General features: G+C 42.9%; 1 protein-coding gene across 4 annotated transcripts; it reads right to left on the bottom strand.

Annotated features, from left to right (window-relative positions):
* Positions 1 to 108: 108 nt before the first annotated feature.
* usp7 (ubiquitin specific peptidase 7 (herpes virus-associated)) lies at positions 109 to 25,458 on the bottom strand. Of its 4 annotated transcripts, none has more exons than XM_085351482.1 (31): positions 24,977 to 25,458; positions 20,264 to 20,368; positions 19,415 to 19,613; positions 17,356 to 17,494; positions 17,053 to 17,141; positions 16,819 to 16,927; positions 15,964 to 16,094; positions 15,754 to 15,808; positions 15,557 to 15,637; positions 15,117 to 15,207; positions 14,916 to 14,998; positions 14,473 to 14,582; positions 13,585 to 13,762; positions 12,806 to 12,950; positions 12,486 to 12,616; positions 11,075 to 11,209; positions 9,512 to 9,613; positions 8,949 to 9,054; positions 8,149 to 8,241; positions 7,958 to 8,025; positions 7,613 to 7,713; positions 7,137 to 7,290; positions 6,832 to 6,899; positions 5,764 to 5,872; positions 4,814 to 4,891; positions 4,621 to 4,721; positions 3,926 to 4,025; positions 3,458 to 3,577; positions 3,290 to 3,361; positions 3,084 to 3,174; positions 109 to 1,429 (listed from the first exon to the last, which is right to left on the bottom strand). In XM_085351482.1, exons 1-31 carry the CDS (start codon positions 25,062 to 25,064, stop codon positions 1,323 to 1,325), a joined length of 3,339 nt encoding a protein of 1,112 aa, XP_085207608.1. In that variant the 5' UTR covers positions 25,065 to 25,458; the 3' UTR covers positions 109 to 1,322. The 4 variants fall into 4 exon arrangements, with proteins under 4 accessions (XP_085207608.1, XP_085207605.1, XP_085207604.1 ...); XM_085351479.1 differs by having other exon boundaries at positions 13,606 to 13,762; positions 24,977 to 25,138; XM_085351478.1 differs by having other exon boundaries at positions 5,764 to 5,866; positions 24,977 to 25,138.
* Positions 25,459 to 27,377: the final 1,919 nt, after the last annotated feature.

Raw genomic sequence — 27,377 nt, forward strand, 5'->3', positions numbered from 1 at the left:
CTCCCAACCACCAGGGGGCGACAGATTCAATCAAGAAAGAAGAGAAGTTGCAGCTTGCGTATGTGTGTGTGTGTGTTTTACAAGAGGAATGACTGAGAGGAGGAGGGGGGGGGGGGGGGGGGGGGGGGACCTTTAGCAACCCCCCAAAAAACTAAAAAGGAAGTCATCAGGGAGGTAACACATATCTGTGCGTGTCTGTGTGTGCGTGAATGTTACCTAGCAACTCACAATCAGGAAAAAAAAAACAACTACTTTTGCCAGACCTGAGAAACTTCTAAGGTTAATTTCCAACGTTCAAGAGGAAATACAGACAAATCGTATTTTTCCCCATTTATTTTAAACAGATTCTGTTTTGCAGATTTTTTTGTTTTTAATAATACAAGGTTTGCAGAAAGAGACAAAAAAAATTTATTTTTTCCTCCAACCAAACTAAGTGGAAAAGAGAACTTGAGCGTAAACTTGGAAATACTGATTTTTGTTGCTCTGTAGGGATGGGAGCAGAAAATATAAGGAAACCTCATCATAAGAGCAAACCAGAGAACTTCAGGGTGGACGCCAGCCCGCAGCTGCTTTTGCAAAAATTATTAATAATTTTAAAACGACTGCATGTCTCCATCATTTCTGCAAGTCAGTCCTCCAAACAGCACACTCATTGACCTCTCCGCACAGCAGTGTGACGCCCCTTTGAACAACTTTATTTAAAAACAACCCCCCAAAAATTGTGAAGGGGGGAAAAAAAAAGAAGCTGTAAATGAGGTGGAAGTGAAAACTAAGCCTAGAAGTTCATATTTATATATGAAAATATTTATATATAGCATACATATTATATATGCTATACTGTGTCGTGATTCCTCCTAATTTTTTTTTTTAAACCATAAAATCCAATTACACGTCTCCCATTTCTGAACAGGCAACAAAAAGCAGTCAACAGGCAGACAAGCCAGAAAAAATAACCGAACAGCCTCAAACGTGGAGGGAGACGATTTTTAAAAAAGGGGGGGGGGGAAGGGAAAAGAAATAAAATGTACAACAAAATAAACAGTCAGTGGTTGGTGCGGTTTATTTTGTGGTTGAATAATCCATCAGCTGCAGCAAGATCCCAATCACTGAAGACATAGTGCCGGTGTAGAGCTGTAGAGGTGTCCAGGCGGGGTGAAGTGATGAACACACACACTCTCTCAGTCTTTCTCACGCACAATCACACACACACACACGGTTGTTGGTTACAGTCTGTGGTTATGGTTTGTTAAAGTAGGTAGGGATGAAGGCGGAGCAGGAGAGGATGAGGAGGACCAGGGGAGAAGGTGGGGGTGGGGGCTGCTTTAGTTGTGGATCTTGATTGCTTTCTCCAGGTAGGTGTAGCGACCTCTCTTTGGAGCTTTGTTGAAATGATCCAACCCTAGCCAGGGGCGCGGGTGGGACATGTTACCTACACAGGAGGACACATCAGAGAGGCCATTAGGAGAAGTGACAGCGCCACCTGCAGTACAGAAATCACATGAACAGTAACAGGAGCAGTGGGAGTATTTCTGTAGCCCGCGTGACATCGACATTAATCTCGGGTGTCGCTGACACACCGGCCAATATTAGGAACGTGAAGAAAATAAAGTCCAGTTTTAATGATTCTGGTGACTGGGTTGGGCTACACACATCAAAACTATCGACTGCAGGGGAGCTTTTGGCCATTTTGATGCAGTTACATTACAAATAAGAACCAATCATTGCTGCAGTGAACAAAACACCAGAGGTGCCGTGTCACACTTGTAAAGGAATCACTAGAAAGGCAGTGTGGTAAATACTAGAAATACACATGCCAGCCGCTTTGTTAGGTACACCTGTGTAACTGTTTGTTCTCACACACGCACACACGCACGCACACACACACACACAGATCTAATCAGTCAATCACATGACAGCAACTCAGTGCATTTTGCCATGCAGACATGATGAAGGTGACCTGCTGAGGTTCAAATTCAAAATCAGGGAAGAAAATGTAGCATGGTTGTTGGTTTCAGACTGAGTGCTTCAGAAACTGTTGATTTGGTGGGATTTTCCCACACAACCATCGCTGGGGTTTACAGAGGACGGTCCGAAAAAGTAAACAGGGAAGCAGTTCTCTCTCAAATAAGCACTCGTTACATCCAAGGTTACAGAAGAGCATCTCTGATTGTCATAGCCTGAAACAGATGGGCTACAGCAGCAGAAGACCAGCCCAGATGGCACTCCTGTCAGCTAAGAACAGGAAACTGAGACTACAATTTGTAAAGGTTTGCAAAATTTGGACCACAAAAGATCAAACCGTCTTGTCTGAAGTTGATTTCTGACATTCAGATGGTATAATGTGGCAAAAACAGAATGAAAGCATGGATCCATTCTGCCTTTTATCTACACTTCAGGCTGTTGGTGGGGGTTTAGTGGTGTGGGGGATATTAGTACCAAATTAGCATCATTTAAACACCACAGCCTCGCCAAGTATTGCTGCCGACCATGTTTATAACCATGCACTCGTCTTCTAATGGCTACTTCCAGCAGGACAGCAAATTATGTCACAAAACTCAAATCACCTCGAACTACTTTATTGAATGTGACGATGAGTTCACTTTACTCAAATAACTCCCACAGTCACCAGATCTCAGTCCAGTAGAGCACCTTTGGGATGTGGTGGAACGGGAGATTCACATCACGGATGTGCAGCCCATAAATCTGCAGCAGCTGTGTGAAGCTGTCATGTCAATGTATCTGAGGAATATCTCTAGCACCTTGTTGAATCTGTGCCATAAAGAATGACGACAACTCTGATGGCAAAAGCAGATCCGACCCAGTACTAACACAAGGTGTACCTAACAAGGTAGCCAGTGAGTGTACATAAAAGGTCTTTAAAGTTCATTATTAGGTGGATAAACTTGTATAAATATGAGCAGCCGTGACATTGAAGTGGTGCATGACGAGGCACTGTCACAGTTTCATGCTTTTGTTTTATTTTTGTGTTTGGCTCTAGCCTGGTGTCGTTCAATCGGCGCAGTATCAGTATCAGCAGCAGTTACACTGGTATCGCTCCCAGTAGCGCCGCAGGCAGTAAATACCTGGCTGTGGTTCAAAGTCCTTCAGGTTGACCTCGTACTCATCCTCATTGATGTACTGATGCCGACCCATCATCACAATTGCAAACTTGAACTGAAAACACACAGAGACAGACATCTGGTGGTTAACTACCCCCCTTGTTAACACTTTAATTATTTCAGCATCAGGAGAACGCTGTTTAAGAAGAAGCAAACCAACGACGACCTACCTTCTCAAACTCTTTCTCCTGGATGTCCAGCATGGTCTGGATCCTCCTCATCACCTCCCGAAACGACTCACCCTGCACAAAGGAGAATAGGATGGCAGTGAGTCAAGAAGAAATAAAATAAATAATAATCCCCACATTATGTGGTACAAGTAAACAAAAAAAACACACCTGTCTGATCTTGAGCAAGAAGGGAATCCCAAAGGTGCCAAAGACCTCCTTATGGAAGTGAGCAACAGGGATTAGCATTTCAGTGTCCTTATCCAAGTCCACCTGGTCCAAAGGAATCTCCTGAAAAAGCCAAGCAGCACAAGAGAGATGAAGGAAGAAAATAAGCTCAGATCAAACCACTGACTATAAAATGTAAAAATAAACCAACTGTTTTTACTGACACCTGGTGGTCAAAGTTTTTAACGCGCTGTAATGACGCAAGAGCTACAGAGAAAACTGAGCCAGAAGCTTGGTATTTAACCTTTAACAAGCATGAAGAAGTAATACTTCTACTGCTAACTGACTGGCTGTGAGGGCAAAAATACAGTGTCGGCCTGACGGCGTGTTAAGTGGAAGTTAAGCGGCTAACATAAAATAAACGACACAGTGAAACGCGCTGCACAGGCAACGCCTCGCATAAACACTCACCTCTATTCTGAAGGTGCGGCTGGCAGCAGGAGATAAACATTCTAGCAGCTCGTCCTCCTGGTGAACTCCGATGATTTTATAGCTTACTATCTCTAACAGCCTGCAGAGGGAGAACGAGGGAGGAGGCATTAACGCTCTGCAGGAGCTTCTCAAATGCAGCAAAATCTGATTCTGACATCACACCAGGGAAAACAAGAAATTCAACCAAACTAAAGGGAAAGGTGCCAGTGCAGTCACAGAGAGCAGGTTTACAGAATGAAATGGGGCTGTGCAGGCCGCGGTTGCTGTGAGGGTTGTAATTGTCAGACTATAATTTTGTGAAAAGTGTTTAAAAAAAAGGAGAAGCAGCACACATTTCGCACGTGGTTAGGATTAGATTAAAAAAACAAATCAAAGGGGTTAAACAAAAGCCAAAATGTTACCTGGATCAAGATGAGTGGAAAACTAAAGTGATAAACTTCACTACAGACAGTCTAGGCCACAACAACAAGCACTCAATCTCTAGTGATTTGCCCAGTGTCAAAGATAATGTTCAAAAAGCTAAAACGGACCATAGTGTGCTCGATTTTTTAATTTTAACTCAGTTTACCATCAGATGCAAACTCCCCGTACGGCAGAACAGCTGGAGCAGCTGTCAAAAAGTTCTGATTGCAACCACTGAGAGGAAGACAAGCAAGCCAAACACAGATGGATACCTGAGCTTCTCAGAGCCATTTTCAGACAGCTCCACAGCCTTTTTACATTCTTCCAAAAGGTCCCGCACACAGCCGTGCTTGTCAGGGTAAAGAGTAATCTCCTGCAACACAAGAAACAGTTTCATGTCTATGGTTGAATCACAGAAACATTTTTCCTTATGTAAAGGTTTTTGGGGTTTTTTGAGTGTCGTACCTCCTCTCTGAACTGGCTGTTGAGCCATATGGATTTAAAACTCCTCCTGTTCTCAAAGTCTGTTATCTTCATCTTTAACTGAGAATACATAATAGAGAAAAAGAGAGAGATAAAAACAAAGTTACTCCTTTTGTGGACTCGTAGGATGTGGCCTTCGATTTTCTTCTGCTAATCTGGGGCCGGGTCACTGGGCCAGCAGCCTAAGCAGAGAAACCAAGACCTCCCTCTCCCCCAGCCACCTCCTCCAGCTCATCCAGGGGAACTCAAAAGCGTTCCCAGGCCAGTTGAGAAATGTGGTCTCCCCCGTGTGTCGTGCGTCTACCATGGGGCCAGGGTAACATGAACACCTCAACCAGCAGACATCACAGTCAGATGCCTGAACCACCTCAACTAGCTCCTTTCAACATGGAGGAGCAGCGGCTCTATACCCGGTCCCTTTCAAACAGCTGAACCCCTCACCCTTTCTCTCAGGGAGAAATTAGCCAACCTTCAGAGAAAGCAAATTCTGCCTTTTGTATCTATGATCTAATTCTTTTGGTCACTACCCAAAGCTCGTGACGTAGGTGAGAGTAGGGACGTAGATCAAGATACAAATCCCTGTCGCTCATGAACAAGACACTGAGATAAGTCATCCACCTGAGGATGTAACTCGTTCCTGGTTTGCAGGAAAAATTTGAAATAAATAAAAACTTTCTCACAACCGTTTGTGTGTTAAAAGTTCAGGTAGTCAGAAAACATTTTTACCCCAATGACTTTGTTTTCTGTCAGACATCATTTTATATTTTATAACGGAGGAAAGACAAAAAGACATTTAAGATTACCAGAATTATTACCGGCACTATGAAACACTGAGCTCCTTTTCAGGGGAAACACCAGTTATCTTACTCGAAAGAGAGAACAAAGACAAACTTGAAATCCTGACACAGAAAAAGTAGACAAACCAGTCCTACCTGCTGGTAGTAGAGTTTCTTGGGCTGCCGAGGCTTGAAGAATTGCAGCAGGTCCCGCAGCGTTCCCTCATAGTTGTGTCTGAGAGGATTCCCTGGACCGTCCCTGTACCTGGCCACCACACCACCAGGCAGGGGGGGAGGACAACAAAGGGGAGGGAAGAAGGGTGGAAGGAGAAGAGAAAGAAAAGTGGGAGGAAAAGAAGCAAAGAAGCAGAGGTGGAGGTGAACAGCAGAGCAAGACGAAAAAAAAGAAGCACAGAGGGAGAGGGAAGAGTAGGAGGAAAAACAACAGAAGACAGGTGGAGGGGGGACAGGTTATGCAACATTTCTACTGACAACTGCAAGTAATCAAATCAAAGGCAAACCTGACAAAAGCTACGAGTCACAACACTATTCAAACGCGGTCTACACGTTCCTTTCTACATGTCAAACAGAATTACAGGATTTTGAGTTATTTAGGAAAAAACAGCCTTGAAACAACACTGCATTATTCATTAAACTACAGGCCGTCTTTAGCAGATTTTCCTGGCTCCAAATGAGCCTTCTGGGAGATGACTACGCACGTCGGCGAGATCGATCTATGTACAGTGAAGGTGATGAGTCAGTTATTTGGCCCAAATCCATGTGGTTTCCTATTCTTTCTGACCATCAGATTAAGAAGCAGCATAACACGCTTCAGTAAATAAAACACCAAAAATAACGAAACCGGTCAGAAACATTTTGTCACAGTCCCTCTATGCAGGAAAAGCCTTTGTTTAGTATAACCTTTTTTTTGTCAAAACCACAAAAAAGGGATAATTACGCTACAGCAAAAGCATAATTACTCAGTTATGTGCAAAGCAAGAACTAAAGTGCTCTCCCTTGTAGTTGACTTCATGTTCAGTGTTGTTTCAAAGCCCTTAACTGCATTTTTCCTGACTATAAAGGCCATATTTTGGCTTACAGTGAGAACAACGGCTTAAGAAGAAAAAAGAAAGAATGACAATCACTATTATGCACTGTTATTGTTACTACATTTACGAAGAATGCAGTGTGTGTGTGTGTGTGTGGATGAGACAAGCCTCCTACCCCTGTGACTTGAAGAACTGCAGTAGCATGGGATCTGTGTTCAACCTCTGCGCTACAGTCTTAGCCACCTGACAAACACAAAAACAGACAGTTCATGACGGGCCTGTCAGATTTCACCTGTCAATCAAATTTAATGCTAGCAGGTGGAGGGGGTGGGGGGCAGCAGAAATCCACTCCCGGATTAACAGTAGCAGCAAAAAATAAAAATCAGTCTTCGTATAATGACTCGGCAGCTTCACATGAGTATTTTTTAAAAATAATAAGAGTTAATCAATATTCATCCAAAGAACCTCAACCGATCGTACCTGAAAATAGTTCATGCGGTTCGACAGTGTGACCACAAAGCCGGGGTCGTTGTGGATGGTCTTGTCGCAGAAAATGACGTCCACCCGGTGGTAGAGATCCCGGAAGTAGTCCTTGGCCGTAGGCAGCTCGCTGCTGTCGTTCTCTGGGTCGTCCCTGTGGTGTTGGAGAAAGGTTGGAAAGACAGTTTGAGGTACGGGTTGTGTTGTAATGACGGGAAAACAGAGATCAGTGTGACAGAGGGAAGTGTGAGTGAAGTGAAGGTAGAGGTCAAGGACAGAAAGCGCAGGTCAAGAAGTAAATGAGGGCACAGACATAACAAGTAAAGCTAACAAGTTCTGCAACAATTTCTCAACCAGAGCGTCATCAAAGAGAGACATTTTAAACGAAGGCAACTTGAAGCGTGTCGACCTCGGGAAGATATCAATTTGGCAGATTTCTCAAAGCACAAGTGCCAAAACCCCCCAAAACAACTTACTTCTGGAAGACAATGATGTCCCCGTCCATGAGCTCGTCCAGGGCCTTGTCCAGAGAGACATCATAGTCCTGTATCCGCTCTGTTAGATTGGGCTTTACTTCCTGTAACACACCAAGCATCGGGGGTTATGCAGTCAATTTATCTGCTAAGTGCAAGATAGTATTTATTTTTGTGGCAGATGTATGTATGTACCAAGGCCTACATATGACAGAGTGCAAGTGTGCACATGAGAGCCTAACACAGCTTCTGTGCCAGATAGAGGAGCCTGAGAATGTGAGAGTGTGAGGGAGCAAGTGAGAAAAAGACAGGAGTGTGTCAGCGACTGGGCGTCACAGAATAGATCACCTCATAGAGGATAAGGCTAGTTTCCTGCTGAAATCCTGCTCTCTCACACATGACTGGCAGCAGGTCTCCTGGTTAGAGGGAAAAAAGAGAAGCAGAGAAAAATCTCAAAATCTTTACGTTCACTGCAGACGAAGAATTCACACACTGCACCTTATGACAGGGTACTGAGGTTATAACAGAGTCACGCTTACTTATTTTGCAGGATATAGGTGTGTAGATATGTCCACAATAATTTAAGCTTCTGGTTTTGGGGTCATACATCTTCAAGAACAACATGACATCATCTAGAAGAGAAAAACAAAACAGGGCAAGGTGAAATCAGCAGCTATACAACACGCCTGCCAAAGAAGTGGTTGAGGAGCAGTATAGCTTCAATTTGCATAAATATTGTTCAACTGAAACACTAAACAAAGCACAAAACGCCACTTATGGTTCTGCATTTGTGTCTGTTGGTGCAGTTCTCCAGCTATGCAAAGGGAAAGATTGAGCGAACTGAGAAACAAAGAGATACGTCCAAGCGTTTGCAGCCTTCGGGTTCACTTAGTTCCACTATGAAAGTTGTTTTTCACAAACCACAAGGATCACCAACACCACGTAAACTACATGTCTCGCATGTCTCTGACGTTGACCCCAAGTGGCAGCAGGCAGCTACAACATCGCACTACAAACAGTAGCATGCCAGAGCCTTTAATCAGCAGCTAAACACAGTGTTAATAATCATAAACACTCAGAACAAACCCATCAACATTCAAACCGATCAGTAACTATGTTACTGAGTAACTAGTACTCTACGTTTATGACTGTGACCTCTAAGGCATTGTGTCGATTATTCTTATCTACACGGTACCAACACAGGCAGCTATGTAAGTGGAATCAAAGACTGACACCTGAAGAACATGTTTTCTACAAAAATGATATTTTAAAAGTTTAGAGAAAAGAAAGTGCTAAGACTCAAAGTCTGATGATGAGCGCCGATGGATGGAGAACTTACGGTCTTTATCAAACTTGGGTAACGTGGCCCCACTGGCTGCCATCTCTGGATCTACAGTCTCCAAAAATATTGTCCAGGGGTTCTCATTGTCACTCAAGTCGATCATCTGAAACACAAAAATGTTCCAATCTTTAAAAAAAGTTTCTTATGTTACATTTAACTGAGTCATAAACTCAGGAGTGGTCCCAGGAATTAAAGTGACATAAAACTGTTGCATTATACGGAAAACTTGTAAAGAAAAAAAAGACTTGTAAACAAACTGAGGATTTTTTTATTTTATTTATTTTTTTAAAAAGAGAGATTTGACAGGTGATTCTATACATGGAGTAGTTATCCAGGGATTCAAATTAAACTCAATTTAGATAATGATTCATAAAAAAAATAATTCAGGGAGTGATAGTTCCTTCTAGAACCCGTGCTCTAAATCCTGCATATTTTTGAACTGATCTTAGCACAGTTGTTCTGGTTCACTGGCAGCTTTCTTTCATTATTTTAATGCAAAAAAAACTGGCTAAAGCATACAGGAATTTTTGAAGATGTGTGCCACAGGTGCAAACACCTACCGACTTGTTGCAATCGGCCTCGTAGTCGAGCATGGCAGGTCGCTTGGTTCCGTTGCTACGGGCCTGCATGGGCCAGAGCCTCATCTGGTCCTGTGGAAAACCCTGCGGCACATCAATACAGTTTCAATTTGCGTATAAGATGTGGGAAAAGCAGAAACGTGTTGAGAAAAAGACATCAAGACTAAAATTTCCAACTGGTATTTACTGATCAACCGCAGGGAGCCAGAATTTAAGCAAGTGTGTGTACATTAGGGCTGCCACGATTACGTCGACTATCAAAATCGTCGACGACTGATTTAATAGTCGACGTGTCGTTTGAAGCTTTGTAAGATCACAAAGGACGCAGGAATGAGTAGTAGGATTTAAGAGTGTAATAACGGACTGAAACAGAAGATGGCAGCACAGCATGTACAAGGATGCCAGCTGCCGTTAAACCCCGAAGAAGAAGAAGCAGCTGTGTCCCAGAATTCATAGCGCGGCCCAGCTTAGTTTCCAACAATGGCGGTAGCTAGTTAGTTTTAATATTACTCTTATTATTCTTTCTGGGTCACAAAATAAACGTTTAACATATTTTCAGGCGAGAATGTAGCTGTGTAAACCTCAAATATCTGCTCAGTTTATCAGGACACCACATATTTTCAAAAGCGCTCCGACGTTTTCGGAGACGTCTGTTACCCACTAGCTCGATAGCTAGCCGGGGGCTAGGTCACTAGCGCCGTGAGAACACCGGACTCCCGGCAAATTGTTTTCAAACCCACCGCCGTCTTTCGCGACTCAGGTTAAATATATATGAGTCACTTAGATAAATTAAAAATGTTATTGTTTGGCTTTTTTTTTTAGTATTTTATTTGTTCCTGAGTAAATCGGTTTGGCTGAGATTAAAGTTATAGTTTTTACACAGCTGAATAAACGTCAAGCAGACAGCTGATTATCAGAAGTGTGAGATGCTGGAGAATATACTCCGGTGTCCTGTTATATTTTAGATAGCAAGGAGTTTATTAAACTTTACCGAAACAATCTGCAAATTTCATTAAAATTGAATAAACTATCATCTTGTCTTTATTTTTAGTTAGCACCTTAAACACTTAAAGCTGTAAGCTAATGATAGTTATATAAGAGCAGATGCTGCTGGTGCAATAAGCTGTACGTTTTACGTCCAATGGATGATGATCTGATTAGTCGACTAATCGCATAAATAATCGGTGACTAGTCGACTATCAAAATAATCGTTTGTGGCAGCCCTAGTGTACATGTGTGCTCCGCACTGTTGACAAGCTAACAAGCCCTCTCTTTCAGCCTGGGGTCCGAGCGTGAACCTGAGACACAGCATGTGCGTGAATGCGGTTTCTTTCACAAATATTAAACTTCCACCGAGCACAAGTTACTTTGATGAAAGATAAGTTTACTGACTAAACATTTCATGCATCTTGAAATCTACAAACTAAAACTCTTCGCAGTTAATCTTAAATGGTTTATTTTATTCTTTAATTTAAAAAAAAAGTTAGAAATTTCATCCAAATATCCATCACCATCAAAGAGCATACAGTCCCACAGATGCCTCACCATGGTCTGGGAGAGGTTCTGGACAAACTCTTGCAGCGTGGAGCTCTTCAGGACCTTGAAGACCGTGTACTTCACTTTCTCCTCGTCGTACATGTCGTTGCCCTGATGACCGCAAAACTGGTCCTCGGTCACCATCTGCCCAGAGAAGGAAGATGAACAGCATTAGTATAACTGGACCAAGAACCAAAGTGTGAAAAATAAGAGACTAAAGACTTCATGCAATGAAAACTCACTCCCCCACACCCAAGTTATCTCTAGATCTCGACAAAGCAAGAGCTTCATTCTTTGTATCCACACAGGTGGTGACATTTCACTGCAGCAGTCAGTAGCTAACAGCATCAAAAGTCTTTTAAGCTTTTGTCCAAGCAATCTGCTTGTCTCACACACACACACACACACACACACACACACACACACACACACGAAATCATAATTATGTAGAGCTTTCTGTTTAGAGGGGTGCTCCACTGCTAAGACTTTCAATGAGGTGTCAGTTCTGATGGCTTACAGGCAAAGTGCAAAGCAAAGTTTCACACAGCCTCATTACAGCCTTTAAATGTTACGCTTATCACCTCTTCAGAGGAAAATAATGAGCGTAATTAGCCTTTGTGCTGCCTTAATACTCGAACAAGTAAGTAAGTCAGTGCTGAAAAGGGTAAACCTTTATCATTTAACAAGCCATTTCCTCATTATCACTGACTGCTCTTCTCCCCATCTCAACCACACAGAGACCGCCAAACCAGAGCGAAAAGACCTGCAGTTGTGCGTGCCACTTGTAGGTTACACCGAGTCCAACAAAACACTCGAACACTTTGCTTGACAGAAAGAAGCAGCTTCCGTTTTCCAGCCCGTCGTTAGCCCGACGATCCGATCCAACATAAATGTCTAAACGTCATCTACTCGTTTTCAAAAAGGCAAAACAGTTCATTCTTATCGCACTGAAATCCAGCATTCATCCACCTATGAAACATATCTGCCCCGTCTAAAGGTGCACGATGTTATACTTTGCATAGCTTCTCACGAACTAAGCTGTTTCTGTCAGGCCTCTTATGGAGGTCGACTTTATTGGGTTCAAGTTCGAGCTTCAACAGAACAAATATACTGATTAATATGAATAAATAATCCGAGAAGTACCGTACGAAGTCCTGCACCTTTACACACTTTAAGCAATAAACACCAAACCATCCAGATTACAGTATGATGGCGTAAAACGGCACAAGCTGCTAGGTGTGGTGTTTCGACACAAATGTGGCTCTACCTGAAATCCACAAACACAGCTTCAATTTTCTCCTGTACTTCCTACACTGTAGGTTTCTCATGTGCTGTATACTAAATTATTCAGCCACCCAAGTATTTTGATCGCAAAGTATCAAAGCACCACAGAGCGCTTAAATAACCTCCGATTCCCTACCTGGACCTGCATGTAGAGGTGAGCCTCTTGGCGTTCCTTCCTCTTCTGTGCCTCCACCCTCTTCTCCTCCTGCAGACGCTCCACCAGTTGCTGGGGGATGTCCACGTCGGTCATCGGCTGGAGCACCTCGCCTGAGTGTGGGTAAAACGGCAGAAGTGATAATTTAGTACAACAGTATTATTCACTACAGTCACCTCCATGTGAAACAGGAATTTTATTTGCACTCATCAGCTCAGAGGATACCTTCATGTGTTGCTGGGAAAGTTTCTCATACCGATGTTTTTTAAATGACGAGTGAAGAAGGACGGATGTTTACTTACTGAGCTTGGACTCACGGATGTAGACCAACATGTACGCGTTGGTGCAGTGGCGGACGGAGAGGTCATCGTCGTGTCCGCCGTAGTTGTGTTCTATGGCCTCCTCCTTGGTGCATCGTGACACTACGTCATCATCAAACTTGCACCACTGCAGAAAGAGACAGAATGATAGACGGAGACAGATGGTGATTGCAGGATGGGGTCCCAGCCAGAGGAAGCCAGAGGAGGATGAGGAGCAGAGGCGAGATAGGGGTGGGGCAACCACCAAGGATTGGAGTGGAGGGGAAAAAAGAGAAAAACCAGAGAGCACTTAAGACAATCATTGTCACACAAACCTAAATGCAGAATTAATGTAACATCACACTGATGTGTGTATATCAGAGGGGTTTACTCGATGAGTATGAGATTAAGAGTCTGAGCTGAGAGCTCGTGTTTACATCCGACTCTTTACACTAACACATCTTTTCTGACAGCGTTTATTCCACTAAACATCTAAATTGTGAAACATCCCTTTTCTTACATTAGGTGATATCGTCTCACCTGTCAGGAAGCTTGTGTGTTCTGTCATTTTCAGTATAATAATCACTGCAGACCTGGGAGGCACTTATTCTGACTCTCAACCCTTGGATCTTAATGCATGCAGCTGTATGTAATTAATAAACACTTAAGGTCAAGAGGTAAGATAACATAGCTCTGAATTCCTCCACAACATAAACTCCTTTTTGTTTTTTTGTAAATTTGAGCATTTTTGGTGAAAAGTGCAGAAAAAAAATTGTTCTCACTATTGGATCCTTGACACTCACTTTGCCGTCTCCTTTGGGGTTAAGATAGACGACGTAGTGACCGCCATGGTTGTCCCCGCTGTGGACTAGCACAGCGTGGAGGATGTAGTTGGCTGGGTCCTTTGAGTCTGGCTTCTGGAGGAACTCGTCCAGAGGTAACTGGTCTGGAAACTCAAATCTAATGAGCACAGAAAGATGGCGAGGCGTTAGAGACAAAGAAATTGAGAAGGAAAAAAAAAAAAAAAAAAGGATGAGGTAAGCAGCAGTATTTAAAAAAATGGAAAGGTAGAAATAAAAAACAAATAATGTGAAAAAACAATGTGTAGATTAATACAAAAAGGGTCAAATATCAGCCAAAAAGTAGCATAAAAATGGAAGAAATCAAGAGTAAACTTGAGCATATTCAAAACTACTGTCATTCCACACCCACACCCGTGTCTCCATGTACGTATACAAAGCCCTCAGGATGCCAGTTGGCTGTAGCATCATCACAAGGATGAGTCAGAGCTCATCGAAATGGCACAGCAGAAAGTTAGCACTTCTAAATGGTAGCGTTTGCTACAAGTGTCACATTATTTCTGCTGGATTCTATTTTTAACACCATTAACTGTACACAGATTGATGGCACAGAAAACAATCTTGGTTCCTTTCTCACCGTCTGAATAAGCGAGGTCAGGGCAAGCTTTTCACGAGTGTAAAGCTCAAGTGACATTCCTCCTTTAACCTATGCTACAATGGAGCAGACCTTCTCTAAAATTACATTCGAGCAGCACAGTTACCGTCTCATTGTGTGACGGGGAGTTATCAGGGTGCGTTCTGCACAGTAATTCACAAGTAACCTTACTTCAAAAACTATTTTTAAAGCATCAGCTTGTTTTTTTTCCTTACCTGTCATTGATCTTGATGTTTTGGTCGGTCTGTGGGTCGTACATGAACCTCATCAGCTGCAGATGGAGGATCGGAGGGAAGGTGAGGAACTTCACTCCCTTTTCTGCTTCCTGCGACGCAAAACAAAAATGAGTCAGTCATCTGGTGAGGACATCCCATTGACATTAATCCTGCCATTATAAACCCTTTCAGCTTTAGGCTGCTCATTTAAACCATATCAAAACAAGGCAGGTAAACAAGCTCCAGATCTTATTTTTAGAGCTACATATTTCTGTAGCTTGGCAAGAAAAACCGGAAACCTACTGATCCATTTGAACACGTCTAATTTTTGGAACACCAAATATTTTTTCACAATGACATAAAAACTAAAATTTTAGTCCACTTTGCTTCAATACCAACAGCATGAAAGCAACAAGAGCCAACAAATTGCAGAAATACTTCACCTGCAGCCCGTGTTCTCCTGCGTCATATTTGTTGTCTCCATCTAACTGCTCGGTTGCCACATAATCTTTGAATGACTCAAAGACTGGAAAGAAGCAAAGATTATATTTAGAAAATCGCCGCTTTGATATGTGTGTGAAAATCATGATCATGCAGGACAAATGTGCCACTGATCAATAAAACACCACATTTATGCTACTCACTGTTCTTCTTTCCTTTTATGCTAAGCTGGATGTCATAGTAGTCCTCTATCCGCTCAGACCTGTAGTCCACATGCTTACACTGGATATATGACTGCAGAGTGACACACACACACACACACACGCAGAGTCAGACTATACGATATGAGAGGCGAGTCAGAAACATTATTTCTCATCGGGTCACGTCTTGATTTACCCTCAGTCTATTCTTAAACTGGCCTTGTTCCAGGCTACATCCTGTGCTGTGTTAGCCTACATCATGTCGCTGTGTTTACAGAATCTACTGTGCGAGACGTGCTGCAGAGACATTACTGAGCAAAATAAACACTATAAATTTCCCCTCATAAGAACAATATTGTACAAAAGATATGCAAAATATGACCATAACTAAAAGGGCGAGTCAGCTAAGAGGAGGAAGAGACGGAGAAAGAGAGATGACATACCACCATCTTTCCTCTGAAGAGCTTTGGGATTGTTCCCTCAACACAAGTGCCTTTCATTTTGTTCTCTACGTTGTCCAGGAGCTGCAGTGCGCGCGCGCGCACACACACACACACACAGACACACACAAACAGTAAATACTGTCAGCTGTTGTTCACCGTGCATACAGGACCTTTTTAAACGTGTATAGGAAACTCACCACTCTGCACAGCTCCTGCACATCATGTTGCATGAAGCTATCTAGTGTTTCCCACCTGCACGTAAAAACACAAACACCAAGTGAGAGAATACAACCAACCGTCACAACGCTTATTGTGAAATTCTGATGGTTGACCCACATGTCAAGCATGCAAGGATCTAATAGTTTTGCTTACAACACATATAATATTCTAAGCAAGTCCTAACTTACCCAAAGGACTTCGTGAGCTTCTTGGTGCCAACCGGTTTGTCGCTGTGTTGCAGCTCGTAGAAAACCCTCTGCAGTGCCAGGGGGACGCTCTTAGAGGAGTCATCTCCTTCTGTGGGCATCATGTAGACCGCCTGGGAAGGATAAGGATGCTCCAGGATTACAACTTTTATATAAAACTAATCATCTTAGGCTGACTGGACTATTTTTGTGAAAACATTTACTATATTTAAACTCCAGATATGCTACTGGAAAATTTCAAAAAGCACTTTGATCGTAGAATTAAAAGAGCCAGCATGGGAGCAATGAAACAAAAGCAGCAACTATAGTAGAACGTTACAAATAAATAAATATGCATGTCATAAAAATATATATATTTTTCAATATGTAGACGATGATATTTGAAACTGTTTCAATGCTCATTTCCACCAGGGTCATTCGCCCTGGGTCAGTAGCATTTTCTTGGCAGTAGAAAGTTGGCACGTGCAGAGCTTAACAACTGAGCTTGTTGGCTAAAGAAAACAGCAGTCGTGTCCATTGGAAATATTTCGCATTTGGGGGAAATAAACACAAGAAAGCCGATATACAAGATCCACTCATTTAACCAAGCACCTGAAAGGTGGAACTACTATATCAAGAATTAAGAGCTTTGTGTGCCTCATGTCACATTACAACCTGCTTATTCTTACTTGGATGAAAAATTAAAAGCTTTATGACCGTATTGAAAGTGGTGCTGAGAATCAGGGGGTTTAAAGGTATTTTAAATAATCAAATCTATTATGTTAAGAACCCTATAACAGATAAGAAAAACAGCCACAGCCACACACAGTCATTAGAAGCCACAAAACAAAACCTTACCCGTCGTAGCTGGTTGGTGAAGAAGAGTGTCTGTAGCAGGCTGTTCATGTAGCAGGTCGCTCCTTGGTTCTTAAGTCCAACATAGCCTGTGTGTTTCTTTGAATCCCAGCTGGTTACAGAGACCAAAAACTTCAGTTAGTTATAAGTCATAAACCCTGAACAGAACAGAGAAAATGCACATGGGAAATAGTTTATAAAGACAAAAATAAACTACTCAAATAGAACACAACATACGCCACTCCGTGTGGGGCATCCGCCTGGACGTAGACTTCGAATGTAACTTTGTCGTCGTCGATGAAGCCCCTCTCTGGATCGGTCACATCCTGAAATGCATCATTGCAAAACAGTTAATCTTTTTAAGAATAGCAATTTGTAGTAATGAAAGAATACAACCAGGCCCAAACAAAAGGTTAACAAAGTGGTAACTGCTGAGCGAGAAGAAAAAAAGAACCCCACCAACACTCACAGCAAAAATATTCCACTGTTTCTTTGACAAAAGTAACAGTACATTAATTTCTGACAGGTTTGTGTACTTACACTCCAGGACATAAAGTTGGAGAAACCCCAATCGTTCTCTTTGTGGAAGAACAGGTGACTGATCCTGCGGCTGAATGACTTCTCGTCGTCTTTGTGGTTAATGATCTTTAGCATGGCCTGTGCGTGGCAAGACCATGACCTGAAACACCAAAGACACGACACCTGAATACTAAAGAACTGTTTAAAAGTTGTATTATTTCCTCAGGAACATTTTGGCGGCACTGAAATCGGCACATTTAGAAGACTGCGTAGGCTACGACGTTAAAACATAGGAGAGCAGGACCAGCAACCTGTGCAAACTTATGAGCCAAGTAAGCCATCCAACACTGTTCCACTTCAGCTACTGAAAAACATAAAACAGTGTTGTGCACGGTAACAGGATAAAGCATCAGATGCTAATTTTACATCCTTCCACACCATTAACCAAGATATACCCAAATCACCAACAGCATCTATGCATCTCTCAGAGTGGCATTACAAACTGAATCAATCTATAAGCCTCACATTTACATCTGTGCCCTCCCAAAGCTTTCAGTTTACACACCAAAGATATATTAAGAAGAGAAAATATAAACCCAAACACACAAGGGTATTTAAAAACCAACAACCCCCACCAGGGAAATAGGGCTGACAGCACATTTTCTAAATGAAGTTACACAGCTGAGTTGCACAAAAAAAAAAGAAAGAAAAGGGCAAAAAAAAAGTGACATTCGATTGTGAAAAATGACATTTCATTGTGGGAACTGGCAGCTGTTTGTCTCAAGAGAGGCACAGAAAACAAAAGCTGGGTTGCCACCAGAGCAGTGGTTAAAACCAGCAGCTGTGACCCCGTTAATGCAGCAATACCCAACCGCAACACAGGACGGCTGGGCTGTAATGTCGGAGCACGAAAGCTGTGCAGGTTTCAACTCCTGCTACTTCACACAGGGAGCGACGGGAAAGTGGTGAAGGCTTTAGCCTGCCACGATCAGCGAATATGAATCGTCTCGACGACTCGATAACAATAATTCAACAACCACTGTGTGGCAATGATGAAAGAAGGTTCCCAATCCAACTGTGCTCCAGTAATCAAAGCAAGCCCCCCTTTACATCAATGCACCTACAGGAGCAGTTATCATTGCGCCATGTTGTTTGGATTTTTGCAGCTATAACACAGACAGTGAAATGGAGCAAAACCTGCGTCTTTTTCTTGAGGAATAATTTGCTCTGATGTTTTAAAGTATTTTGACAACACCAGTAAAAAAACAACAAAGATGTCATAGGTGTAAACCTTCAAACAGCGGGCTGCCTGCTGCTCTGGCAGGTATCCTTCTGTATAGGACACGAGTGAAGAAAAAGAGCAGAGTATTTAAAATTGGTCTAATTGTGTAGTTAAGTTAACATTAAATACCAGAGCTTTGCTAGTCCCAGCTATTAAGCAAACTGGGAAAGAGAAAGATGCCGCTGAAAAACTATGGAAGAAGCTTTGACTGTCTAATAGGACGTCGAAAAGCACAGAAACGATGCAGCAGGATTGCCTCTTTACCTTTCACTAAATTAAAAACATAAATCCAGTTCTAATCTAATTTCACCAGCTCCAAACTTGACTGTGTGCAGTCTTAACAAATATGTTTTCCCATTAGCAGCTGCATTTTACAAAACAGCAATAAAAAGCATTTCCACTGCAGTCTCACAGTATGGGATAACTGCGCCGAGCTGCTGCGGTCCTGCCAGGTACCAGAGACGACCACAACCACTGTGCGTCAGGCCTCCTGGCTACACACTAAAACCTCACTTTCACTTCATTCACTCAGAACATCATATATCACATGAGATACTTGAGAGTTTTTACTGCAGCTTTGGCACATTTCAATTCGGGGCTCTAGGTAAACTACATCCCTCGAAGCGGTGTAGTGGATAAAACATCTGCAGGAAGTTCTTCACAGCACCACTGATCCCGACTTACAGTAGAAAAACCTACTGCAACTTTCAAAGCAGCAGAATTTCCAAGAGAGCATAAAGTGAGTTGATAATCACAGCTTATATCAAAAGGCCCACATCCCAAATCCCTCTTACGTACGTGGAATCTGACTCTGCATTACACTGCAGGAAGAAGCCCACGCTCTTCTGGTGTGGTCGGTCAGGATAGAAGCGCGGCATCACCATTATCTTCCAGGGAAGGTTCCGGACAAAGCAGGACGGGCTGAGCACTGACTCGCTCAGGCGGCTGAAGCGCTCCACCACGAACCGGAAGGTCGCCTCCGACCGCCAGCTAGTGTCTGTGAGAAGACGGGAGGGTGACGCGTTAAGAGGGGGGAGGAGAAGATTTGGTGTGTAACAGATTCCCTCTGATTCACTGAGAACTTTTAATTCGATACAGCACTTCTGCTTTATTTGCCCAGTGATCCAAATAATTGGGGTCAGAACTGTCATTATTCCTGGACACCTGCAATCCGACAACAGAAATACGAGACAGAGTTCCACCCCACATGTTTTGGCAGTAGACGGTTGCTGCAGTCGAGCAGGGGTTAGCCTAAACTGCCCACTATGATGCAACAGTGGTGCAGCACAGTGCTGCGGCACCATTTGATTTTTATTAACCTCATAAGTTATGTTTAACTCACGCTAAAGAACGTAAAAGACATAATTACAAGTTACTTCAAACAACTTCTGAAAACTGGCAGAAGTAAGAGAGCTTACAATTACATTAAGTTAGAGAAAATACCGTTTAAATTTAATTCATACACTGCCAATAAATAACATGGACAAGAGTCTTTATGTTTTCCCACTGACAAGCTGTCAGCATTTGAGTTACTACATATAAAGACATTAACTTCAGGTGTAATTTCAACCAGACGACCTACAGTTTCTTCTACTCGAAAAGCTTCAAAGAAACTAAAGCGTTTGCAGAGCTGCACATAATCCTCACCATCCTCCATGTCCTCCTCTGTATTGTTGTGTCCGTCTGCCATGGCCACGTTACCATTGATCACTGGGTTGGCGGGGATTCTTGGAGGATCATCTGTATCCCCAGCTACACAGGGAGAGATAAGCAACATAATAAGACTGCATGGATATGGCGTTCCTGGATAGATTAACATGTTAGACACCCCCTTTTTTTTCCTCTTTACTTGGGGTAAATGTGGCTGAAAACTGCATTCCCAACTTGCAGGTGTCAAAAGGTCAGGAACGTGCAATCGAAAATCCCTCTAGGATTAATAAAGCGTGGCAAGTACTTTTATATGTTCATTTTGAGATAGATTTTGGTAGCCCGACTGAAAAAATCGCTAGCTCCGGGATGTCGGGCTAGCGATATTGCAAGCCCTGTATCTGATTGAGGAATCACTCATCTTTGGAAAAGAGAGTTTATTACAGAGAAATGGCTCTTTCCAAAATAAAAGCTATACTATCCGCTTCTTCTGGGCTATATTCTCAGCAGCATAAGGAGAATTCATGTGCTAACAGCTGTCTAAATGACTCGGCTAAAGTTAGTAGCATGCTTGTTGTTTTTGTCTTTGCACTACGATGATGTCGGCGTAAATGTGCAGTCATATTCGTTGTGTTCCCACTAGTGCTTTCAGGTTAATCTCGTTGAAATGACCTTAACGCCACAACACGGCAAATCTCCGTTAACGAGCTACCGCCGATCACTCCGTGCATGGGGCTAGACGGCCAACACGTTAACGAGCTAACTGCGCTAACACACTAGTTCACACCAATGTAATTGAGCATTGCATGGCACATTCAACATACTGTTTTACTTTAGTCCATGACTCGCTTACCTTCAGGGTCATACGTCACATGAAAACCAAAATAATTCCAAACGCCAGATCTGAATGAGGGTGGGGAGGTTCAATTTGCCTGTTGCAAGGAGAGCTTAACTTCTGTCTCGCTAGCTTGCCCTGCGCTCTTCCCTCTGACTATGCTGTCTGTGTTGAGCGCTCAGTGGATCTGCGCTCGACAGTGCAGCCTAGGCGGAGTAGTCGAACACAGATTCACTGAGCGCTCAACACAGACAGCATCGTCAGAAGGAAAATTGATAAAATAAATTACAAATGTTGTATTGTTCGATACATATGCGTACCGAACCGAAAGCACTGTATCGAACGGTTCAATATCGATACGAATATCGTTGCACCCCTAATATATATATATATATATATATATATATATAGTGGGGGATCCTTCTTTTACTTTTTTCTTCACTTTAATGGGAAAACCCCGCTGACACGGGATTTTAAGCCTCCTTTCTCAGTCTGTGTATGACAGAGTGAGAGCAACAGAGAGCGAATGTGTGAGTGTGTATACGTGTGTATGAGCATAACAAAGGCCCAGCGACACCAACAGTAGGCTGGGTAATTACGGATACAATGCAGGATTAAGCAGCAAGTCATCATTCAGACAAAACACACGCGTACAGGGGACAATAATTATCCCAGCTCGGCAGCTCGACGCACAGTCTAATTTACCAAAACACGCCGATGAGGGAATCAGATGCGCGCTGAATCGACTTCAAGGAGTGAGTGAAATCTGCCCGGATCCTGTGATGTCCCAAAATGGGTTGCTTTGTCACCTCGTCTCTCGCGCAAAGTTTTGCGTGTGGCACTCCTCTGTGTCGGTCTACAGGTAACGCTGCTGACCGAATCCTCCAGGAGACTGACCTCATTTACCCAAGCAGATTACACCATGCTATTGGGCTCCGTCAGTCAGCTCCATGACAACCTTTTGTCCCGCCCACTGTGTCAACCTATGCTGAAATGTATTTATTAACGGATCTGTCACCAAAAACTGCAACAGTAAGAGCTGGGTGTTTTACTTATGGGACAAAAATCCACAAAGAGCAAGACTGCAGAGCTTACCCCGACTGGCTTAAACTATAAAGAGAATAAAAATGAACCCCTGTGATTTAGCTTAAGTCTCACTATAGCTGCAGTAACCCTCAAGTGAAAAGTTTTTAGAGAAAAAAAATGCTAATCTTTTCTAATCTTATGAAGCTGAAATCCTTTGGACTAAAAGCAGCAAATGAAAGTTTGTCAATAATCACACTCAAATCTTCTCCTCTAATATACAAACTTTATGCTGAGCAAATGGAAAAAACACTCCAGATGTGTGGTTAACCCACACCAAAAAGGTTATAACTGCATGGTTGATCTTGTTACAGTGACTTGGCACTAGGAGGCTACAATGCAGTTTGCTGCATCAGGCCACACTAAGCTGTGTTCCTGTACTTTGAGCAAACTGGCCCTAAATGCCCATAAACAATACTAAGTCCTCACCAAGGTGCCAATTGTACCCCTTAGTCTTGTATTTCTTAGAACCTTTTGAATATAAAGGCATTAAGATTGTTCAATATTAATTTTTAGAGGGACCCATATAAAAGCTTGGCCAGCTATGTGACAGCAACAGCCCTGCTTTTAAATTAGAGTGCGGAGACACACAAAAAAACAAAAACACAAAAAGAGGCAAAATGATTTAGCTTTGCCAAATGAGTGATGGTGGGGCTGCAACTGCATGGCGCCTCATACCATATCGGAAATGGAGTGTGGGAGTGTGTGTGTGTGTGTTGCTTCTGAGAGAAGTCAGAAGCACCAGAAAAAGTGAGCAGTTTGTTATGTCAACTTGTCTTCACTGTCCTTGTAAGGCTTCAGTGCACCTAAGGATAAGGTATGATAGGAGAGGGGGTGGGGAAGTCCGCTAAATGCACCTGCTACTAGTGATTAGTGTTACAATGAATCATCAAACAATGGAAATGTTGTGCCTGGTCATTTCTTTATTTACTCCACAGCATGCATGTAACTGCTTAAGGTCATTTGTATAATACGTGCTCCCAAATAACAAGCAAAAGCGTGTGAAAACATAGTAAAACTAAAAGGTCTGAATGACGCAGTGAAAGTGCCCACTGGTCCATACTCAGCCCCAAGTTGACATCATTGTAAACTTAATAAAAATGCTGGTAGTGCTGGTGTTGTGTGTGCAGACTGCTTAAATGACCGCCTCGGACTCCAAACTGAACCCCAAAAACGAAAAAAAAAGAACAAGAAAAAAAAACAGATCATTAAAAATGGCGAGCTCCATGCCTTTTGGTCTTCCATACAATGAAGCAGCAAATCCCCGCGCTGCCTCTGTGCGGGCCTGGCTTACCGCAGCGGCAACTACCGTTACTTGCCAGCGTTGCTCCACGTTTCACGTAACGACACTAAATACCAGGATATAAATTAACATAAAACGGGATAATGTACGCTTGGTGTTCCACATTGTTATAATTTCAGCAGGGATAGCTAAAAATGTAGTGTGTTAGCTAACACAGGATTGACGCATCTGCGTTCCCGTTAGCCACCTTAGCAAACACTAGCCACAGATTCACCTCAAGGCCTTTATTAGCCAACATTAGCTGGAGTCAAGAAGTACCAGCTATTGATGTAGATTTACTGTTAGAGGAATCGTTTTACCCTCAGCTGCTAAATTATAACCGTGAGATAAAATTTAGACACAAGCTAAAAGCTCGGAGAAAAAAAATGCAAGGCCCGGCTCTCGGGCAAAAGGCAAAATCTTAACGATGCAAAATACAAGCCACCATTTTGGAACGCCACACACCCCCTCCGTGCACTAGTTGGCTAGCTAGCTAGCATGCTAGCTAGAGAAAGAACGTAACGAGGTGCGCCTTGGAGCTAATTGACTAGCTCAATATTAGCAGCCGCGCTAGCACCGTTCTTCGCGTTTTACAAGGCGTAACGCGCAAAGTGGATGTTAGTGAAGCAGATACTCTGTTACAATATGGTAACATGTCAAACTTTGGAGACACACCTAACATATTTTTACCCAAATGGTCAACCGATCTCTTTAGCCATTTAGAAACCAGCACTTAATGTACGAGCAATCACACGATGCTAACGCACACGCTCTCACTGTTAGAGGCTGAACCAACGTCACTTGTCGAACAACAACTAACAGACTAAAGTTTAACGTTATCAGTAAAAAATAAAAACATATATATCACTACTTTATTCGCGGGAGAAGTGATGAACGCAGCTAGCGATAGCTGTCAAAATCACCCCAAAAGCCCACACAGCCAAGTCAGAGCAGAGAGATTAATTTACCTTAGCGTTGGATCCGTGTTAATTGCAACACTAAGCAGACTGTTTACAAACACTTGGGCCACCAACAAGCATCGGGCCCGGAATTCTGTGAGTGCAAGCGGATTCTAGACGGCGGTGATTTGGCAATCTCGAAGCAACAAGCCGATGAACTGTTTATTTGGAGATACGGTTGCCGATCAGAATGAATGATTTATGCGGCTAATCTGCGACAATGTGCGGGGAAAATGCCACCGGTTCTGGATAAACCTGCAAACAGCTGAATATCGCAAGCAAACGAAGATCGTTAAGGACTCGGTTTGCTTGTAACGCAAAATGAGGTCAGCTGAATACAAGTATGCTGCATCGGACGCACAATCAGCAAAAAAAAAAAACCAACCGGCTATCTCTGCTAGCTGCAGGCCTCCGTGTTTACCGAGATGTTGGGCTCAGTTAATGCGGATAAAATTCCGTGCATTTCTCGTGCAAATGTTAACGTATGGCACAAACCTGGTTAAAAAAAAAGATTAATAAAAAGTCCGTTCACTTTACTCGGGGCCATTACTTACCTTCCATCTCCATGTCCTCCGGTTCACTGAGCTGCTGCTCGCCGGCTTTCTGTTGCTGCTGCTGCTGCGTGTGGTGATGGTGGTTCATGTTGGCAGGTGGCGGTGTTGTTGTTGTAGGTGTGATGCGGTGTTCCCTGTTTTCTCTGTTGCCCTCGACCTTGTCCAGGGTCGACTCGGTGGGGAACCGGGTTCTGGACTGCTGGTGAGGTGTAGTGGGATGCGGAGGTGGGGACAGGTCGAGCCTTGGCGGCCGGGCCTGCTCTGTTGCAAACTCGGCCTTGTCCGCTGTCAGCGCCGGGGAGTGAGGAGGGGAGGTCGGCGGGGGAGCGGGTAGAGAAACGCGGACGTATTTGCTCGCTATTCGCCCAATCTCGGCGCCTTTGGTGGGTGCGAGTCGCTGGTTGACGGCAGGGGTTGCGATGGATGTAATTAGGGGAGGGCGGGGGGACTCCGAAATCGGAGGCCCGCTGAAATTAGCTAAATCAATCCGGGTCTACCCCGGGAAATGTGGGGCAATAAGAGAACTCTGAGCAAGACCTGCACCGTCAGGTACAAATACCCTGTTTCAAGCTAGCGCTAAGCTACCTGACACTAGGCAGCCAAATGGTATTAAAGGTACGACAATGAAAACAAAGGCTCATTTGCTATACACACACACATTCAACAACTTTGCCTGCGATATCCCCAGTCTGTGTGCTCCTCCGATTGTCCCTCGTCTGGGGGAGAGCGGAGGAAAAAGCTATCCATTCAAACCAGCTTCCCAATACGGAATAGCACTGATGTTAACGTTAATTTAGAAGTTCACGGAGACGAGAGTTTGCGCGGCCCGACATAAACCAAAATCCTCCAAACCGCCCTAACACGACAGACGACGAAACGCTGCAGCAGCTCGTTGCATTTCTAGCTATTCCCCTCGCTTCTCGTGAAGAATGTGCCCGGTCATACAACGCTAGCCTGAGCTGTGCGGCTCCCTCAACCCGCTCCTCCCGTTTGGTTTGTGATGTCTGAGGTAAATCTCAAAATGGCGGTCGCGCTTTTCTCTGAAATGTCACATCCGCATGGAGATCCAAACACGGGCCCATCCCCGAGCCAGCTTCTCCATCCACGCGAAATCACACAGGCCGGGTCGTGTGTGTATTAAAGGGAGAGGAAATATAAGAGCTAACGACAATTATTACACGAGTGGGATTGGTTTAATGGCTGTACGTGGCGTGACATTGATTTGAATGGGAGAAATCGCTGAGCTGTGGGGCTAAACTGTGTAAATACGTGGTAATAGCGTGTGTGTGACGTTTTACCCAACAAGGTGACAAAACCAAAAGTTTTCATTGAGCAGTTCTGAACAGATTTACTTAAAAAACAAACAAACCGTGCTTTCAGAAACATTGTATGGAAACACAACATGATTCAGCCAATAAAACTGTAAAACCACGTGGTTTCCACTGGCATTAAAGACAGGAACCCATTTACACAAGCGGGACTTTTATTTTACAGTGAACACGAATATTTATTTTCCAACTATTGTGCCTGCACAGCTGTGTTAAATTAACTTTTAATATCACACCATGGACAGCTCGAGTCATTGCCAGTTATTTTATTTATTCAATTTTGTATTTTAATGTGTGTTTACCTGGTTATCAGTTTCATTCAACATGTGTGTTAACTTTATGGACTTGGGTTTTCAAGAACTTGCGTGCACTTTCATGCTTGGATGCACTATATTACTCGAGATTTAACTAAAACAGGACAATTAAAAAAAACTGAAATGGAAAAACAACAACTGCGCAATGTATTTAGAATATAATATCATATCCACCAAATAAAATCTACTGCCTTCAAAGGTTATTATAATAAGAAGTCCAAAGTAAACTCGATTCCAGTGACAGTTAACTAAAAGTATAAAATAAACTTTTGAAAAAAAGTAACTAAAATCAAATTTTAAAAAATGAGGTTTAATTTATAGTTTGATTATAACAACAACAACAATACTAATAATAATAAAGACTCTTTGTTTATTCAGACTCTTGATGCCTGCAACAGTGGGTCAAATGAGTCAGATTTTCCTAGGTTGTGCCTGGCAGTTGCCCTTCATGCAATAGTAATGAAAAAAGACTAAAACTAACACTGAAACTAGTAAAAACTAAACTACAACGTAACATTTTCAAACAATAAAAAATAAACTGAAACAGGAAAATCAGCCGACGTGAACTAAATTGAATTTAAAAGAAAAGTCAAAAACTAATTGGAAAATACAATACTATAGTAAAACTGCTGCCCTCCTGCTCTAAGACCATGTTATTTACTTAAGAGCTGATCGCCTGCCTGGTCAGGAACGCGTTAATAAAGTAAATCATCATCATCATCATCAACTTTATTTATAAAGCACTTTAAAAACAACCAC

Source organism: Diplotaxodon limnothrissa, linkage group LG4, assembly GCF_057381915.1.
Source record: "Diplotaxodon limnothrissa isolate DT_005_m linkage group LG4, D_limnothrissa_male_GT1.1, whole genome shotgun sequence".
NCBI classification, from domain to species: domain Eukaryota; kingdom Metazoa; phylum Chordata; class Actinopteri; order Cichliformes; family Cichlidae; genus Diplotaxodon; species Diplotaxodon limnothrissa.

Excerpts from the sequence above, each read along its gene's own strand:
- usp7 (XM_085351482.1), bottom strand. The coding sequence starts at position 25,064 with ATGAACCACCATCACCACACGCAGCAGCAGCAGCAACAGAAAGCCGGC. Across the intron at positions 16,095-16,818 it reads TCACCAACCAGCTACGACGG|GCGGTCTACATGATGCCCAC; the intron begins GTAAGGTTTTGT and ends TATCCTTCCCAG. Across the intron at positions 8,026-8,148 it reads ACCTATATCCTGCAAAATAA|GAGACCTGCTGCCAGTCATG; the intron begins GTAAGCGTGACT and ends CCCTCTAACCAG.